The sequence below is a fragment of the Coenobita brevimanus genome, chromosome 82 (assembly GCF_032717465.1).
Source record: "Coenobita brevimanus isolate Jiangsu-jjx chromosome 82, ASM3271746v2, whole genome shotgun sequence".
NCBI classification, from domain to species: domain Eukaryota; kingdom Metazoa; phylum Arthropoda; class Malacostraca; order Decapoda; family Coenobitidae; genus Coenobita; species Coenobita brevimanus.
This window is the reverse complement of record NC_137035.1, coordinates 17,902,962-17,922,596: the sequence shown is the minus strand read 5'-3', so window position 1 is coordinate 17,922,596 and position 19,635 is coordinate 17,902,962. Positions and strand designations below refer to the sequence as shown.

The following is a 19,635-nucleotide window of genomic DNA, read 5'->3' as shown; positions in this document are numbered from 1 at the left end:
TGCAAGTGTTTCAGGAGGAGGCATAGTGTCATTGTTATGTGCGTTTGTAAACCTCTGCACCCTAAAATGTGTTGTGTGTGTTTGTAAACCTCTGCCCCCTAAAATGTGTTGCGTGTGTTCGTAAACCTCTACACGTTAAAATGTGAATAATAGCATATCAGACTCATCATTCATACTTTGTTGACCCAGTCAGCCAGAGGGTAATTAATACAGTACAGTATATTACCTCCTTTGAGATATTGTTACACTACATCCTCATTTCAGGCATACTGTACTTTTGCAAGGTCATCTGTACATGCACTGCTCCTGTCTGTAAGATAATAGGAGTTCAGGCTCAGTCTTTTCAATATGCTGAATGTTTTTTCTGACTGTGCAAGATTCATGTTGCTGTTACTTTATATTACAGCCAGCCCTCATTTCAGAGCTAAATATGTGCAGGTAAAATTCTACTTTAATAACTTTGAGACGTGCTTTTGGTTCATGACTGGAAGGTTACACACACATACACACACACACACACACACCTTTCTGACTTCAAAAGTAGCTTTATAATGAGTCATGAGCATCTTTAATTGAAAAAATAGGTGTTTCATCATCAACATGCCCTGTGGTGGCTGAGTGGTTAGCATCGCTGAATGCAAAGCTGCCGGGCTGTTAGCGTCAGGGTTCGAACCCTGGTGTGGGCAGCTGGGGTCACTTGACTCAGGTGTCCATTCACCCTTTGTGGGTTGGTAGGTAAAATGAGTACCTGGGTAACACCTAGGGGAGGTAACTGTGGCTCCCTGGATAATGCAGTGGCCTTGCATCCCAGGTTATTGGGTGAATAACCCATTACAGGCTCAAAGGCCGATGTTACGGAGATGAGCACCGTGGCTAAGTGCCTCGCGGCTTATGCTCCCACCTTTACCTTTACTTTACCCTCATGAGCAGCTTAATAATGAAACAAGTAAAACAACTTTACACGAGTACTAGCTTTCCCTTTGCTCATATACTACTGAATCTCAAGATCTCAAATAGTTTTTGATTTGTGTTACTCTGAGTCAAGTGTCACCATCTTTAACCTTTGGCTTATATCATGTTCTTTGCACATCAGGTAGCGAGAATGGGGTGGAGGATACTATGTGTGAACTGAACAACCAGAAGCATCCTCTTGGTTCAAAATGGCATCCCTTTCTGGCTCCCATTGGCTTTGATAAATGTGTCTCTTGCAGCTGTGTGGTAAGTCATAAGCACAGACCTGTTTATATTTGTTTTTTTAGAATATGGTTGGACATATATATATATATATATATATATATATATATATATATATATATATATATATATATATATATATATATATATATGTATATATGTATATATATATATATATATATATATATATATATATATATATATGTATATATGTATATATATATATATATATATATATATATATATATATATATATATATATACACACACACACATACAGACACTATAATTATCAGTCCTTCATATGAAGAAATAAGAATCACATATATGACAATAGTAACAACTGTTTAGTAATGTTTGTTAGATGGTGTGTTGGTTGCTGTAACAAGTCATATCTGTAGTAAGCTTTTTTTTTTTTTTTTTTTTTTTTTTTTTTTAAATAGCATTACCTGAACCTTTTCCAGTCATATTTCAGATCCCTGTCAGGTGTATTGTAAAACTGTATGTCTGAAGTGTATAACCAGGGTTGATATTAAAGAACCCACCCAAGAAAAAAAAGAAAAGTCTTAATTTTTTTTTTTTTTTTTTTTTTCCCCCCAGAGGGGGGGGGGATTTCTTTTTAACCCCTCCGTGGCCGAGCATGTGGAATTTGTAGAGACCCACTGCCCAACACCGGGGTCGACTTTCGAAATTTGATTTTTTTTTTTTTTTTTTTCATCATCACCATCATCATCATCATCATCATCATCTGGACCTCCTTTCCCACCCAAGGGCAGGGTCCTTGGCAAATTGAAGAGAAACATCTGACCTTCCTGGCAACGGAATTTTTAGCTTCCTAGACCCATCCTGTGCTTCACAATGAAGTGCAAAAAATTTTGCCAAATGACTGCATATATGCTGGTGAAAACTTATTAGAAGAGTGAAAAAACATTACACTAAGAAATATCAATATTTTCACCTCCAAAAAAAATTCAGTGGTACTGATATGATTTGAAATGGCAAAATATGTTCATTACGAACAAAATCAGTACATGATGTGGGAGGTGTCATAAAAAAAAAAATAAGTTCAGTCAAAGTTTGATTTAACCCTTTAACCGCGGGTATTGTTTTGGTCTGACTGTCCTCTCCCGCGGGGGTTTCAGCCAAATGTAAACAAACCTTTAAACCTTAATAACTCTGCACAGAATAAAGCTAGAGAAAAAAATAAGGTACCATTAGAAAGTACTAACCTTCAGCTTTCCATTGATGTACGTTTCATGACTTTGTTGACTTTCACAGGACGGGCAGTGCCATTAGAAGTGAGGTGTGTAAAATCACTATTTTTCGCTCACACACCATTACCTTCGCTCATACACCATTACCAAATGCCAACCTCATTCTGATAATAATACTATAAACATATATGAACACTGCACATACGATAAACACCCACTCTGTGTTCACTGAGACAGGTAAAAGGCACTGTAATTGCCTGCACTTCACTGCCACATCAGCATGTGTTGTCACTCACACAGCTGGACAGATACTGATGCGTGCTTGGTCAGGGGTGGGGTGGGGGGCCCAGGGTGGGAGGTGGGGCCTCAGGGGGGGGAAGAGGGAGGTGGGGGTTGGCTGGAGTGAAAGAACTTAATAGCTACTCTCCCTTGAAACAATTGGCGCACGGAAAAAACGCTGGGTATTCAAAATATTCACAAACATTCGAGAATGACACCCGCGGTTTGGTCCAGTTTTTGCAACGTCATTCTGGAATGACACCCGCGGTTAAAGGGTTAATGAACATTGATTTAGTGGAAGCCCAAGATAGCAGAATCATTTTTTTTCTGGTATTTTTTTCCAAATTTAAAGGAAAACTTCCATTAAATTGAGTATAGTTCCATTAAGGAAATTCCGTTCGAAAAACCTCCTCCAAATGACCGGAAAAAGTCCCGTAAATTGAGCACGTCATCGAGCCCATACCAGAAGCACTCCCCTGACAGGTGGTGTGTGGTGATGTCACATATCCCTGCCAAGCTGCCTGGGTAGAGGCGGGGACTAGGCGACGTCGCTTGGCCCATGCAGTCTTCATGTGATCTCCCAGCTGTAAATAAGTGCTCCACACATGTGCAGCTTGCCTTGGTATTGCGGCCGTATTTGTGTTTTGTTTTCAGTGAAACGAAGCTTTTATGAACCATTTCTAAGGTTCCGGAAAAGAAGGAGGGGGTGAGGCTTCCTCTTGACCAGAAATTGGAAATATAGTACTGTAATTGAGATGATGGAGCGCCATCTCTGATGCTCCCTAGCCCATCTGTCATCCATGTACCACCTCTAGTGCTGATGGAGGGTGACTCTGATGGTGACTAAACCATCCCCAGGCCTGACACAGGTTTATGGGGCCAGTATGGCCACTTGTGTCAGGCATATTTCTACAGTAAGTGCAGAACCCCAACTTTTGTAGGTTAACCTTACTGTAATTTACTATGCCTATTTACTATACTACAGTATTTGGTTCACTACTATCATCATCTTATTCTTTATGTGTGCATGTTTTATTAAAGCTATTACTATATGTATCAATGTTAACATGTAAACAATAATGCATTTAAGTAAAGGTATTAATAATGCATTCTGACTGCTGTGAGTAGCATTGAGAGTTAATGTAGATTGCTAGGTTTGGGTGCGGATTGACAGGAACTCGGCTTGATCACTGACGTAGAGGGTTTAGTGGAAAGTACTTCAAAATACTGGAAAAGTTTCCCTTATATTGAGCCTTGGGTACGGAACTCAATTTTGCAGAAAATTCGATATAACGGAATGGGGGTTGGCTGAATTAGTCTGTTAAATCGGGCTTCTACTGTTTTATGAATTTGTTTTCACATTTTTTGATGTTTATTGTGTTTATGCAGGTATCGAGTTATTTGTTTAGGTGGTTTAGTTTGTGTCCAAAGAGTGGTGAGAGATGATATTTTTAGACTCTAAACAGATAAGGGTCCTCCTCTGTGTGTACAGGCTGAACCGCAGTGTCTAAAATTCAATACAACACATGATTAGCACTCATGCAAGGGAATTACAGTTGTGTGAAGGGAAGGGAAGGTTTTACATCCATATATTCACCACAAGAACACCCCATATGTTGCTGAAATGCTTGTGTAAAGCAAGAAATATGTGAAATGAACAAATTCGGTACATAATATGGTATATGTACTGTACTTATAAGTAAAATTATAATTATGAATGTTTTCCCTCTTATTTATGTTTATAATGTTTATTCCTCCTCTCCCTTCCCTGTCAGAAACAAGCATTGATAAGCAGTCACTGTCTGGGAAACACACATTCTTTCTTTCTCTTGACTTTCTTGCTTTTTTATTCTTACATAAACACTTGAGGCGAGCAAGAGACTGACATCCACTCATGACTGAGTCGCAAAATGACCTGGCTGTTTGAGTGGTTCGGAGGCTAGAGTAGGTCTGTGTGAACATCTCCTAGACCTTTGTTCCCTTCTCAAAATTCTTCAGAGGTTTTTACAGGTCGTGCGGCATTGTTGCCGGCGGCCACACTACGGTAAACTGTCGTTCAACACAGGCTGCAACGGAGGGGTTAACATTGTTAATTTTTGCATATCAAAATGTAGTTTTATATCATATTGATAATTGAGGTCTGGGTACATATAATATTCATTAGAACCCATTAAAATCTCTCAAAATAACCCTCAAGCATAGGTAGACCTTGGTAAATCGAGTCCCTTACTGCCATCTTTATTTGTCCCTGGAACCATACAGCCTTGTGGTATTGGTTCATTAATTACTCATATGAAGCAAAATTGCTCTGAATAACATTGACACTGACAGAACATTATTCCAAACGTGTTAACATGGAACGGTTAAAATTCCAAACATATTAACATGGAACATTTAATTTTAACAAACAAAAGTAATATGAACAAAGAGATAATCTTCAATCAGTCACTCAATCAATCAATTGCCAGATGCCATAATCCCATGACTACGGTATAAATTCATCGCTATATTTCTTTTTTGATAATTTACTGGTAACCCTCCTTTTCTCCCTCTTTTCCTTTATCATCATCGTTCCCTCTCTCTCTCTCTCTCTCTCTCTCTCTCTCACTCTCACTCTCTGGGGGGGGTCATCCCTATGCTCCCAGGGTTCTATGTTCTCCCAGTTACGTTAGGATAGGTTAGGTTAAGTTAGGTCAGGTTAGGTTAGTAAATTAGGATGTAAAACTTGGGAACATGGACTGTGGGAACATAGATATGCTCTCCCTCTCTCTCTCTCTCCGGTCATAGATGTACTTGAAGACAGTACAAACATTTTCCTAAAATCATACTAATGTTGTTCCAGATACAGTATTGTTATCATTTAGTATTTCTAAATGCCTTACTTACCTGTCTTTTCTCAGTAGCTAATGAGCTTTCCTCTTGGGACATTTTTGGATGTGAGTTCTCGCTCTTTCAATTTTAGCACATATTATTTGGTTGCAGTATTTGTAGGCCGCTTTCTGTTTATCATTTTCTAAAATATCAATGTCATCCCACTTAGTTGCCTTTTTTCTGCCACTGCTAGCTGGCATTTTGTTGCTATGGTCTTCTGACTACCAAGGAGAAACTGAGACCGAGACACTGAGTTCAGAGTCAGCAGTAATCAAGCCTCACCTGTCCATTTCCTGTCTTTATATGTACAGTACAGGTTATCAAAGGATCATGTTGATAATGTAGTGTCTGTTCTCCAGATAACACTCCAAACCTTTCATTTCATTCTAAATTATCAAGTAATTGCCTATTTTAAATAATTTACATAAAAATATGAAGAATAACAATAAAACCCCCCAAATCCCAATAAAACCTAATAACCCCCCCCCCTAAAAAAGGGGTTGGGGGAAAAAAAAACATCCAACCCTGGATATAACAGTACATATAATGTACCCAGTGGGAGGTATATACACTACTGCATAGCCCAGAAGGCCATTATCAGTCTGCCTTTTCAGAAGCAGTGATTTTGTTTATTTTTCTAAACTTTCTCTTCAAAAACAGGGTGTGCATTGCACCCTGATAAATACGATAAATGTTGTGTAGGTAATTTCTTTGTAAACTGTTTTCAGAAATTGTTTCTGTTGACCAGAGGTGGTGTTTCCAAGTGTTTCATTGCATTGAGTTTTAACCCTTTCAATACAGTGGTGTCTTTTTCATAATGTTCTTGCTGTTTTCACACTCTCTCTCAGTGCTAAAGAGACTTTTCAAAGTGTAGTACAGTAAATAGATACAGCCTTCATTAAGCCAACCCTTTCACTTAACTCTGTAAATGATGAATAATTTTGTCTGGTAGTGGACTGATTAAAAAAAAAAGAAAAAAAAAAAAAGAAAAAGAAAAAAAAATCAAAGAGGTTAAGAGATCTTTGCATTGAAACTGAGTGTGTGCTGTCAAAAAAAAAAAAAAAAAAAAAAAAAAAAAAAATCAAAGAGGTTAACCCGCGGCGTCCCGTCGACGTTCTTTAACGTCCACACGTTTTGTCACTGCCAATCCCGTCGACGTACATAAACGGGAAAAAATTGCAAGGTCCCTAATTTGCACAATTTTCAATTTTCGCAAGTGATTTTGGGTACGTATACACGTGACACCTTCCTCTACAAGATGCCAGGCAGGGACAATGCCTTACCCAGCATGACCTCCTGCCCCCCCTGCATGCCATTGTCTCAGCAATTCACCTGTTATCAGTGACCTGGCCAGTATTGCCATGTCATGCCTCGGTACGAAATTCAGGGCCAGAGTGATTCCCCAATCAATGACAATGTGGAGGACAAACTTTACATAGCATTAGAGGAAGAAACAGTTAGAAATGATGATCAGGTAATGTGGCAAAAAAAGGTCAGGTATTAGTGAGTGAAACAATGCTTATAATGCCTATATTACTGCTTGAAAACCAATATACTCTCGTACTACATATAAATTCGTACCAAGTAAATAAATAAATACCGTTTATGAGTGGTGTGAAATAGTTATCCTCCCATAGAACTCGTTTTCTTTGGTGCCAGCCTGATAGAAAACCCAGTAAGGTAAGGAGGTACTCCTACCTGTATTGAGTATTTTAAACCTCAGGTGAGCGATTTCTGTATGAATTTTCGATGTTTCTCACCAAAAGCGAAGGTTTGAGCCAAAAAAAAAAATTTCCAAAAATGGTTGGGATTGGGGGGACTCTGTGGTGGAAAAGTGGTCGGGATGGGGTGGGTTAAGAGATCTTTGCATTGAAACTGAGTGTGTGCTGTCCAGAGCAAAGGTCATGAAGCCAAGAATTTTATACAGGTAATACAGCACTGTTTAAAAGAAATGTTAATTGAAAGAGGGTGGTGGTAGTATGTATGAGATTCATGTCTGGGGCAAAAGAATGGCAATTTTGTATGTGAAGCAGATCTCATTCTAGTCTGAGTAAGCCACTATTTTAGTGAGTTTATTTCTCAATAATAAAAGTAGCTGTGCCTCTGTGTGGAGGCTGGTCATGTGGTTAGGTTGGTAGGCAGATGGTTGGGTGGGGTGGTCAGTGTGAGTAGGTGGGTGGGTGAGCAGAGTGGGCAGGGAATAGGGTAAGTGGGGGTAGGTTTAGTGGAAAAATTCAGTAGGTCTGTGTGATGAGGTCCATAGTGAATAGGTCCAATGGGAATGAGGCCCCGGGGAAATGAGCCCAAGTAGGAACATAGGTCCAGTGGGTGAAAACAGGTTTTACATAAAGTTATCATCATTATTGTTGTAATGTTCCTGCCGTCACTTGACTATTTACATCATCGCACTGTTCAGTCATGTTCTCTACTTCTGTCATGCACTTCTCCCTGCCGCCCCCAATCTCTTAACTCTCAATTCACCTTGTCCCACAGCTGCAGAGTGGAGGCACACCAAGTGTCAACTGTTCCCGCTTCCCCTGCCCCCCTCTTCCTTGTGGTCTAGATGAAATGGAACACCCAGAAGGCTCATGCTGCTCTGTCTGCCGCCCTCCCAGTCCAGCTCGCCCTCCTCCACCCACTGCCAGTCCGGGCATGGTGAATGAAGGGGCACAGGTGGTGTCAATGGAGGAGCATAGAGAAATGGTGCTCAACAGAGGAGGATGCCGCCGCAATAACTTGGTGAACTCTGCGGTGAGTCTGATGGACAAGTACAGTATCAACCTTTTTGGTGTGCGTGATGCATTTGAGTATTTTGTTCATTGTAACACCATATGACTGTTTAAGTAAGAGAAATTTTTAGCAGTTGAAGGTTTCATGTGCTTCCATCAGTAAGCCTTTCTCTGCTATTGCATTGCCAGGGAATTGTATTCGCACAAACAGCATTTTTTTTTCTTTTTTAATCATACCTGGTACCAGTCAAAGAGTTAAGAAGTAGACAGTGATCATGAATGAATTACGTTATGAAATTACAGTTTTTAATAGTAACTACTGTCTGTTGAATAGTTATAATAGTAAATGAATATGTATAACTTAGGACCCAACAAAATTATTAAGGGAATCTTGCAGAATGCCCATTAAGAGCTAAATTTGTCCATGTCTGCAAACAGTATGGCAGATGTAAAGGGGTGGGGGGAACAATAGCTATTAGTGAATCTCAGAATATTCAGATAATTAACCCCTTGCATCTGATCATGAATTTAGTTTGTGTATACTATTGCTTGCAGCCTTCAGATGATTTTGTTAACTCTGGAGAAACCTTTTGTAGTGTTAGTACGGTATTACAAACAGTCTTCATTGATCCCTCACACTTGATTTCTTTCCTTAACCTGTATAAAAGCATTTAAGGATTGCAATAGGTATACTAAAAATACATCTTTGTGTTTGAAAGGGTTAAGTCATATTATTGCACATTAAATAATAATAAATTTACAGGTTATATAACTTGAAGCTTCAGTCTCTTAACCTTCTACTGGTGTTATCTTTTCCCTCATCCATTTCACCTTTGTCTTTGCTTTTTCATTTGAAGCTTTTCTCCCTGCAGAGTTTATGTTCATCACATTTACTCTCTTGCAATAGGTTCTACTGTTTACATTTCAGGTGTATGAGAATGGTGCCGAGTGGCATCCCCGAGTAAGCTCAATAGGGTACTACAACTGTGTGACCTGTAAATGCAAGGTGAGTTTGAACACATCATTACCATGATGGATTTTATATTTATTATTTCCATTGCAGTCAGAGTCATAGATAAGGTTGTTTTCCGCTTGTCCTTGTTCACTCAACAGCAGGGTTGAGTACTGCGATGAATCATCAGTTGTTGTAGGTCATATTTTAGAGGATGATTGAGAATGAGAAATACTGTAATTAACTGTCTGTCTTATTCACCATTTTGTAGTTGATAAGTTTATCTCATAATCCTTTTTCTTTTCATTTTCTTCCCAGTACATGACTAATAGTTCCTTCTCATGTCTTTGCACTACCCAGCAGTATAGATTGGGACATGGAGTTAACATCATCTATTACAGATCACATTGTAAAAGGAAGACTGAAACCTGTCAGTGATTGATTGTATGCCTTAATGACCCTCTTGCAATTCATAAGCACTGTATTGATTGTATTCTTTTTATTTCTTATTCTTCCCAGTAATATACATGACAAATTCTGTAGTCATTCTCTGATCTATGCATTGCTTCTCTTCCAGGATGGCTCCATCTCATGTGTGAACCAGAAGTGCCCTACACTGCACTGCACCAACATTATTAAACACCCACGAGAATGCTGCCCGCGGTGTGCCCTCAACACCACACTTAGTGACTCAGTGCACACGTACCTCCACCTTCAGTCAACCTCCCGTCATCACCCACATTCACGAAGGAGAGGAAGGAAACCTTTCAAGAAAGGGCCCAAAGGTGGTGGAAGACGAACACTGAATTCAGGATAGGTATTACATAAAAGAGGTCCTGTTTGAACAAGGGCCCATTGCAGTGTGAAATTCAAACATAAGCCATGATACTTTTAAGTTCAGGCTGTATATTTTCACCTCTGATATTCCATGAGGCTAAAATGCTGAATTCTAACTTATAGTCCTCTTATCGGACTGGTTAAAACCTTACCAGATTCCTGATTCATGGAGGTCTGTTGCATAGATTTCAGTTAAAGACAGTAGTAATGAAATGGCTTTAGAAATGGACAGTGTCTATTAAAAATGCCAAATGAAAGCAGCTAGTGCGATGGAAAGGATGGGTTATGGCCAATGAGTGTAGCCAAGAAAAATTAAATGGTGTTGGCTCAGTAGAAAAAATAGTGAACTGGGAAAGTTAAATTAAGTTACTGATAAATGGGTTTATTCCCAGTACTATTTGGACGCTGAAATAACAGCAAGTACAGTATTCATTCCCTCCTTATCATGTAATTTGTACATTTATGCAAAATAAATGTTTATTATACGGTAGTAGCTATGTGATGGTAATATAATTCTGTTGTCACTTTGCACTGGTTCAGTATAAAATTGGGAAAGAAATACAAAAAAACTGGCATGTCAAGTGAAATAACCACAAAGCAGGTGTTGTTTGTATGAAGATATTATGTCAGAATGGGAAAACAGGATCAGAAGGAACTTTGAAAAATTAAATATATCAAGTGGAATTTGCAGTACTAGATGTCATTCAGACCATGAAAAGGAGATATGAAGTAACAAAAGACAGATATATAAGCTGGAAATATGAGTGAGGATGAAATGAAATTATATAGTGTATGATTGCAGTGGTAAAATACCATTAAAATGAAACCAAGTTTTAAGAGTATGAGAAGAATGATAAATCCTTGTGAAGTGAAAATCCAGTGCATGTACAGAAAACATAAGAAAGACTGTGCATATAAGAAAAGAAGAAACTTATTAGTAACAGCTAAAGGTAACCCTTGGCAACACATCACAGAGACTGAAACTAGAGCAGCACATCTCAGCACAAAATAAGTGAAGCCTCAGATGTAAGCTTAAAGTAGTGGTCATTGAAGGAGGTGACTGAAAAAACACAGGAAATGGAAAAAAAAAAAAAAGCAAAAATAAAAACACATCAAACACTTTTGTGATGACAGGAGACCATCCACAAACGGTCCTCTTTATACATCTATCGTGTTCCAAAATTTTACAATTTGATACTCTAAATTTGGGGGGGGGAGTGGCAGATCAGTTTTATACTAAGCAGTGGTACTTTAACAGGCAGTTCAGTCTGTAGATATTGTAGACTTAAAAAAAAATTGACATTGAAGATCAGCTGTACTCATCATTTACGTTCTATCGTGACCAAGAGGACCTACGTGCATCTCTGTCTCTGCCATACTCATTATTGATCCCTTCTTCAGCAGTATTCCACTCTTCTTCATGCACTCCAGCACCATATTTATATCTTACCCTAAAAATCAAGTGCTATAGACAGGTGATGAATTTGAGTGTTTAGTTTGCACTCTGGCAGTGAACCAAGTGACTTATGAAACGTGGAAAAAAATTGGAGCTGTTTTCACTGTGACAGGAGATAGCAACAGCCAGTCCCATTCCCCCCCTTCTGGATATGGGGAGCCAAGGTTAAGCTACCATAGTTTAGTGAATGTAAAGGTAGGCCCACATGACCAGCCTACATCCATTGGTGGCATTGCATGTAAAGAAGCCTTCAGTCACCTCTTGGGGATCAAATCTGTGCAAGGCCATGACTCCAACTGGGGTGTTCCAACCACTAGACCACACTGGTGATACAGTGCTGAGTTGTACAGTAGTGTGTTCATGAGTAGACAGTGAGACTTTTTTTTTTTTTTATGTAGATGTCCAAATAGGAAGTCACCTGCAATACTCGACACACAACCATGGGATGGAGTGAAACTTGTCAACAGTCCAACTCACAAGAAGCTGATATATGATGACTGATGAGATTGGTGTGTTATTCTGGCCAACTTGAAGGGTAATTGTGTCTGGTCTGGCCATAACTCTTGTACCAAAGATGACGGGTGTTTGTTTTCTGTCTGACTGTCTTCCTTATAGCTGAAAAAAAGTAAAAAGAAAAAAATATTAGTGGCAAGTAAACACAGGTGAATCACTGTGCTGGTGTGGGGAGATATATATTTTTTTTAACTGACACTTGATCCTAATCTGCTCTTGCGTAACAGCTCAATACATTCACCTTGAGAAATCTAGTTTTATTTTTACAGTTTATGGGAATTAGTACTAAGCATTATCAGTTTCCATACGAAATTTTTGAACTTGTGATAGTCATGTTTTATAGTCCCAATTTTATGTAGATTTCCTGCACTCCCATCATTAATCATCACAGTGATGAACAAAATTAATGAATCTCCTCGCTTGACATCTTATTACTATGATTCCATTTCCTTCTCTCTGGTCCCTTCTTTAATTCACTGCTTATGTAATTCTACACAACTGTACTATCATCATCCGTCCCTAAATCTTTGAATCCATCCATCCTTCAGGCCATCTTTCTTGTATCCTTATACTCAGATGCCAGTCTGTCTATCCAATATATCTAACACCTACTGTATACTATCGAACATACCTTTATTCTATTGCTTTTTCCTCAAGTTTCATTTCCTCCAACTTTCTCATCAGTTTCTTTCTGGTCTTCTACATTTTTTATTATCTTCTTAGCATAAGGTTTAACTGTAAACTTTTCAGTACTTGTGCTGCACATCAAGGAGGGGTTTAGCCTTTGTTAGGTACTTCACCCTTCAAAGTCTGTTCTGTATCTCATGTTCTTCACTCCTTCTCAATGCTTACTTGCATTTTTCTCATTGTCTGTCATTCTGTCTTTGGCCATTTTCCTCTCTTCATAGATTAACTTTCTTTCCCTGTCCCTCTTCCCATTATCTCTTAACTCATCCTGCCTACCAGATACCGTATACAGTATACTGTATATACAGTACATATATACTGTATATTCATGTATAGTATGCTGATGTGGTTAATTAAGCTCAGCAGACTGACAGAAAATGGGATTTGTGGAAAAATATAGTGGAATTATTGACTGTATGGAGAGGACTGAAGTAAGGACTCTACCTTAGGTGCATTTCTATATTATTTTAAAAACTGTAGAGGCTACTGCTTCTATTCATGTAATATTAGTTTATAGTAACTTAGTTAATGTGTTGTGATTGAAGTATTTTGTGTTTTCTTCCAGGAGGGTCTGATTCATAATGCAAAAGTCAGTGTACTCATTGCCATTACTCAGTCTGGGGTAATTAGCGTTTGTGTTTGTCACATAGTGGAGTACACGATAGTTTACGTAGTCCAGATTTGTACGTTAGTGCTTAATTTGGAGTACGTAACTACCCGTGCATCTCAAGCATTTTATACTTATATGTAAGTAATGTTTGTCGTAATAGATGTACTCTAATTAAATTTGTATGAAACAGACTCAAAAATCAAAGCAAAAGGAACAGTATAATATTTTTGTAAATTGTACATACAGAGAACTCATACACACATATATACTTGTACATACAGGATAATTTTGTAGTATACTTTAAGATCAATGATTGCTTCCCAGAACTATGCATGATTGGGATAAAAATGAGATGACCCCTAGCATAATAAGGTGGTGCAGCCTGTTCTTACACATACTTGTACATTGCTGTTTTTTAGCAAGCGAACCAAAACACATTCTGTTCTGTCTTGGCAACGATGGGCATTCCTTCAAAATATCTTTCATTTATTAAAAAGACCCAGGATTATGGTGGGACAGTATTTATAAAAAAAGTGTTCTTGGCACTGTTTATGTTGCTTTCATCCTGAAAAGTAAAGTATTGACATTATGAAAAATATTCTCTTTTATCCATTTTAATGGGAATACTACGGCAAATTAGAAAATGCTACTTAAAAAATGTACTGCCAGTAAAAACAAGTAGAGATCATTTTGTATAAGAGAAAGTAGAAAGTAGTGATACATACTGGTTTGTTTGAAAAATCATGAAGTTCCCACATAATGAAAGATTTAGCAACACTGTACTGTATTTCTTTATGACACTGATGATAAGTCTACACACTGTAGCGCTGTCCACCCTGGGTGGAGCAGCTGTGGCTTCCACATGTGAGTCAGACTTCCTTATATTTCCCTGCACCTCACCAAGGAAAGGACCCTGGTTCAGCCCTGGTAAGATGCTGTCAACTATAAGGGGGCACCGGATCCCAACACAGTGCATGTAGGCTACTGTACTATACCTGAAGGGCGGCCTGGCAGAAGCTGTTGCTCTCTTGTGGTCAGAGGGGTCTGCTCAGCCAGACAGACCAGAGTTAAGTAGCAACAAGAACTTTCTATAAATTTACTTACTTTATGTTAAAGGGAATCACAGCAAGAAGATGCTTGGCATCCTTTGAAAATATGTCACTAAGAATTCAGTAACATGCTTTATCACATAATGCACTTGTACTGTACAAGCTTTTGTCATAACTGATGAAACACATGTCAGGGGTCACCTCAACTCCCATCAAATGATATTTAGATATTTACTGTTGTTAATAATATATAGATGAATACAAATGTTGGTGCCATTACTTTCCCAACCAGTGATCTGTAGGTTAAATTGCAATGGAAGCACCATGAAGAAAGTACCATAAAATCACTGCAGAAGGTACTATTTTAACCCTTTCAACTCATGGATGTACAGGTACTTGAATTTTAGAATTTTATTCTTGTTATCCTGATAAATGTATTCAGCCTTAAGAACGATATGATGTACTGAATGGGTTAATGAAGGCTGTATCTAATTCCTCCAGTTCTGAAAGTCTGTCCTAAGCAGAGTAAAATCATGTAGTGGTAGCAGGAATAAAACAAAAAAAGGATGTCATTGGCTTAAAGGGGTTACAAGCACACAGTAAACATTAAATAGTATCAGGGTTTCATCTACAGGAAGGGAGGGAGAAGGGAAAACTGTCTGCTCAGGCTAGATTTTTTGTCACCATTTTTCACATACTGTACTTCATTTGATCATATACCTGTACAAGACTTTGTTTTTTCTCATTTCTTTGTTTTTTTCCTTCTGCTCCTCTCTCTCTCTCTCTCTCTCCCCCCCCAAGCCCAAATGCAAATTTAAGCTTTTCAGTTCAGTGACATATTTTATACCTTACTTTTGCTACCTCCTGCTGATTTTCTTTACCTCAGGATAAACTTTTTGAGCTGGAGGGGTTATGTATAGTTTTCATTATCCCCGTCACAACAGAAAGTCTCCCCACAGCAGAATAAAACCTTGTGATGGTAACAAGCTAAAAATATACAGTAAGTACTTGCCATTGAAGTGAAGGAAGTTAACTTAGGCTGAAACCCTAAACATTTATGATGAAAGTTTCCTCCTGTAGTCACTGATTAATGCCACTAGATGCTGTGGGACAAAGTAGTGGATTGATTAATAAGTTTGTACTCATTTATATATAAACAGTACTGGATGGCATGATTAAGTAGCTTATATATTTATCTGCAAGTTAGGATTACTTGACACTTGAGGGACTAGAAGAATTTCCAAGTATTACAATAGCCTTCAAGTTATTTGCTGTAGCTAGCAGTTCCTACATATGTCACTGCTGCAACCTAGGCCTAGATCCACAGACAAACTAATGATCAGCTCCCTGCGGTAACTTACATTTTAATTTGCAGGAAAAACAACAGGTATGGGAAGTTTCTGCATTTTCCTTTCCTTGTCCTTCCTGCTTTACAAATCACAGGCACAACAGGGAGTTGCTCCTAAGTGTAACTCTGGATCTGGACCCTTGTCCATAACACCTCCGTCACAATGATGAACCATGGCTATGTTATTTGTGTTTACATCCAGTGCGATAATTTGGGTTGAAGTAGTGCCGTATAGTTGGAGCATAGTTTAGGAATATTATTTTTATTACCATTAATAATTACATATTTATGCGAAGAATACAGTACTTGATAGTGCTTTTGAGGCACTAACCTAATTGCAAATCACTGTGCATAGTTCTTGTCACATCAGTACATTAGTCTGTAACTTAATTGCTGCCAATAATAACGCTTTCAACTCCTCCAGTCCGGTGATGCATTTTGTTGCTTCATTCGTGCCACCTCCAGATGATTTTGTTCATTTTAATGTGAGATCAGTGTGAAAATAGCTCCTCAGATGAACACAATCATCTGGAAGTAGCAAGAATAGGAAATAGAATATGGCATTGGAGTGAAGGGGGTTGGTCATTTATGAACAAGAAATCTGCAAGCACAAAGATCATGGTCGTATTGACTACTGCAGATTGGTTGTCCATGATTACTTTAGACATCACAGGGTCGTCTTGTTGACACAATGAGTTGTATCTTAAGTGGAGAGATTTTGTACCACCTCTTCCATAGCAAATTATTCTCTGCAGTACTCTTAAACACTGTATCCTCATCTCTGTTAATGATGCAGATGATGTCAGTACCGGTACTAAAATTATATAAATAACAGATATGAGATTGCTAAGGTGTAGTATTTATGATAAATTGCTGAGGATAATGTGTTACAGAATCTCCAAAGCCATTTCGAATACAATCCAGTTAAATCACTGAATCCACTAATGTTACATGCTGCAAAGGTCTTGCTTAAAGGAGCTGTCTTGGTCAGTAAAGCAGTGCATGTCTTGCCTTTCTTACTTAACAACCTGTACTCTTGATAAATGGTTCAGTAATTTTATACTATAGAGAGAAATTCAACAACTTTGGAGAGTCAAATGCATGTTTGGAATAAGGGCTCTTAGAGTTTGATTCCAGAGGATGGTTATAAAGATCATTTTAATATGACTGTATGATCATAGTGGTTGTACAGGAGAATTATAATAGCATGTGTTATGTCAGTTATGTGTATGAATCAAAATATAGACAGTGCCATAGAAGAGAATTATAGAAGCTGTTGTCAAAATCTGAACAGACAATTGTCATCTGGAGATCCTGTTGATCATTTATGTTGCAGTAAGGTACTGTAAATAGTTTTTCAGAGAGTGTTTACTGTAATGACAACTTAACAAAATTCCCCTGAGCTTAAAGCAGTGTATAATGTAAATCAGGGAAGCCAAATACAGTATTTGTAGTATGGGCTTGAATGAATATCTATGTCTTGTGATATGCTACGGTAGTTTGTGTGCTTCTCAAATGAAAATTTTAAATGATAACGCAGTGTACTAATTCTGTGATGTGATGAAATAGAGGGATAGTAGGGTATAATAATTACAGTACTTGTTAAAAACTGTACTGGTTTTGACAATAGCTGTTAGGGTGAACAAGGATGGCTGTAGGCTCTATTGCAGGGTATAATGCTAAGGTTAATACTGTAGTCTAAACTTGGTGATGCATTTGTGACAACTTGCATTTGTCTTATGGAAATTGTAGCATAAGCTAAACACTAATTTATTTACTATATCCTCCTTTACCATGATAAGCAGGTTTAGTTTTTTATGCTAGTTTTATTGCTTATATTGTCATCAGTGTACATATTAAGGAAACATGAATGGCAACAACTATGCAAGATGCTAGTCAGTCTTTGCAGATAATATTAAAATGCAGTTTTTTCTCAATATTGTATCATGCAAAACTAATGAATAATTAATGTCTAACCTTTTCTGTAGAAAAAAGAATTGATATTAAAGGGCATATAAAGAGCCCACTATATCTTTCCTGATACTTCTCTCTGTTTTAGTAACCATTACTCTTTCATCTCACCATCTCATTCCTTTGCTAACTCAGTTCCAAGGAAGCATCTGCACATTTCATATGTTGATTTGATTACCTTAATATAGCTACTTGTTTTACAGTAGTTATTTTGGGATTTTCCACACATTTCTTAATTATACTATCATGATTAAAAATTTGCCAACTTCAAAAGTGGTTGATTGGCTGTGGTTGATGGGTCCGCTCAGCCAGCCAGACGGGTTGATCAGTAACAATGAAAACTGATGGCCATGGCAGGGGAAAATGTTCTGTGAAAATGTTTCATATGATAGCACTATGAAGCACACAGCAAACGAGTATGAGGAGGAAAAATACTCTCTGATGTTCAGGGAGGAATGAGAAATATGGAAGGCAAGATGCAGTCCTGGCAAGGGAATGATGGCAAACTTTTGCACATGATAGTACAATGACAGCTATTGTATGATATTGGTAGCAGGCATTGTGTTGCAACAGTGCAGTATACAAGAGTTACAGATATCTACTGACAATTACGGTAATCAGTCTGGGATGGATATTCCTCTTCAACTGTATCCATCCATCCATCATCTTCAGTTGCATAAATCATATTAAACTGGTGTATTTAAGCATGCTGTCAATTTGTATGTCATACCAAATAGTGAATCTCTATTTTTGCCTCCTTTCTTCTAAGACTGACAAAACATTTTCCTTTAGCACTTTTGTTTCATATTTTATAAATCGTGTAATCCTTGTCATTGCTCTCTGCTTTCCCACATCTGCTTTTGGTGAACTTGAGTGCTGTCTATTTACTGTACTAAATTATAAGAAGTATGAAATTGATGATAATATTTACTGTAATTGGGTAACACTAAAATGTTGTGAATACTTACGAATAAGTTCAGCATATAAATAGCACAGAACTTATATTTCCTGGTGGATACTGAGCTCTAAATTGATATACAGGAATGAATTAGGCATATATTTTTACAGGCAAATAATTGATTACAGAGTTTATGAATATCTTCATCCAGCACACAAAATTTGTGAAGGTTGAACACAGCTATTTAATTAGTACCTTTCAATGTGCCAAATATTATGTATTCAAGTTCAGAGGTGGCTGTTATGTCATAACATAAAAATAAAAAAGATGTAAGAAAACAGACGTCTTCCACAAGTGTTTATATTTCATGTTCAGCAGGGTCCTTGGATATTTTGTGGTATTTCATCTGCCCCCTTCTCACCATCACCACCACCACCTCCAACCCCAGTACATTAATCCCTAATACCTGCATATCATTTTTATTTCTTCTTGCAATCCTCTCATGATTTTGACTGGCTTTGAATTGATTTTTCACACTGGTAGGGTTAGTGACAGCCTTCACTAACCCCATCAAAACCAGGTGACTTTCCTCAGCAGAAAATAATTTGGTTGCAGCAGGAATAAACTACAAAAAGACGTCTCCTGTTTAAAACACTGTAGTTAACCCCACTGCCACTGTGACTCTTCCAAAATTAAGCAGGCAGACTAGTAGCAAGCTTTCTGGTTACCATTCATAATAATAAACCATTTTCAGTTATGACCTGTATCACACTGTTCACTGTTCTCTGTCTCTCTTCTTTTATCCTCATTCTCTCTAGCTAATCTCACTGTATATTCCTATTATCTTCCATTTAATCTTTATATTTGTATGTGCTTAGTCAGTTGAATGTATTTATATTTTTCTTAGCATTCCTAAACATGTACATAAAGAATGGAACTTTTGTTGTTGATCTAAATGAATAAAGTCATTACAACTGTATAGACTTTTTTGGATACCTAGAAAAGATCTACAAGTTTCATTTTAGGG

The 19,635-nt window shown here is 37.8% G+C and overlaps 1 protein-coding gene across 1 annotated transcript in view; it reads left to right on the top strand.

The window, feature by feature from the left end:
* Positions 1–10,203, top strand: part of LOC145409613 (dorsal-ventral patterning protein Sog-like) — a 119,372-nt gene extending 109,169 nt beyond the window's left edge. Inside the window, exons 9-12 of the mRNA XM_080279966.1 lie at positions 1,094–1,218; positions 8,052–8,297; positions 9,216–9,293; positions 9,817–10,203. Coding sequence (XP_080136092.1) covers positions 1,094–1,218; positions 8,052–8,297; positions 9,216–9,293; positions 9,817–10,056 — 689 coding nt within the window. The 3' untranslated portion in view covers positions 10,057–10,203. The remainder of the gene's footprint in view (positions 1–1,093; positions 1,219–8,051; positions 8,298–9,215; positions 9,294–9,816) is intronic.
* The last annotated feature ends 9,432 nt before the right edge of the window (positions 10,204–19,635 follow it).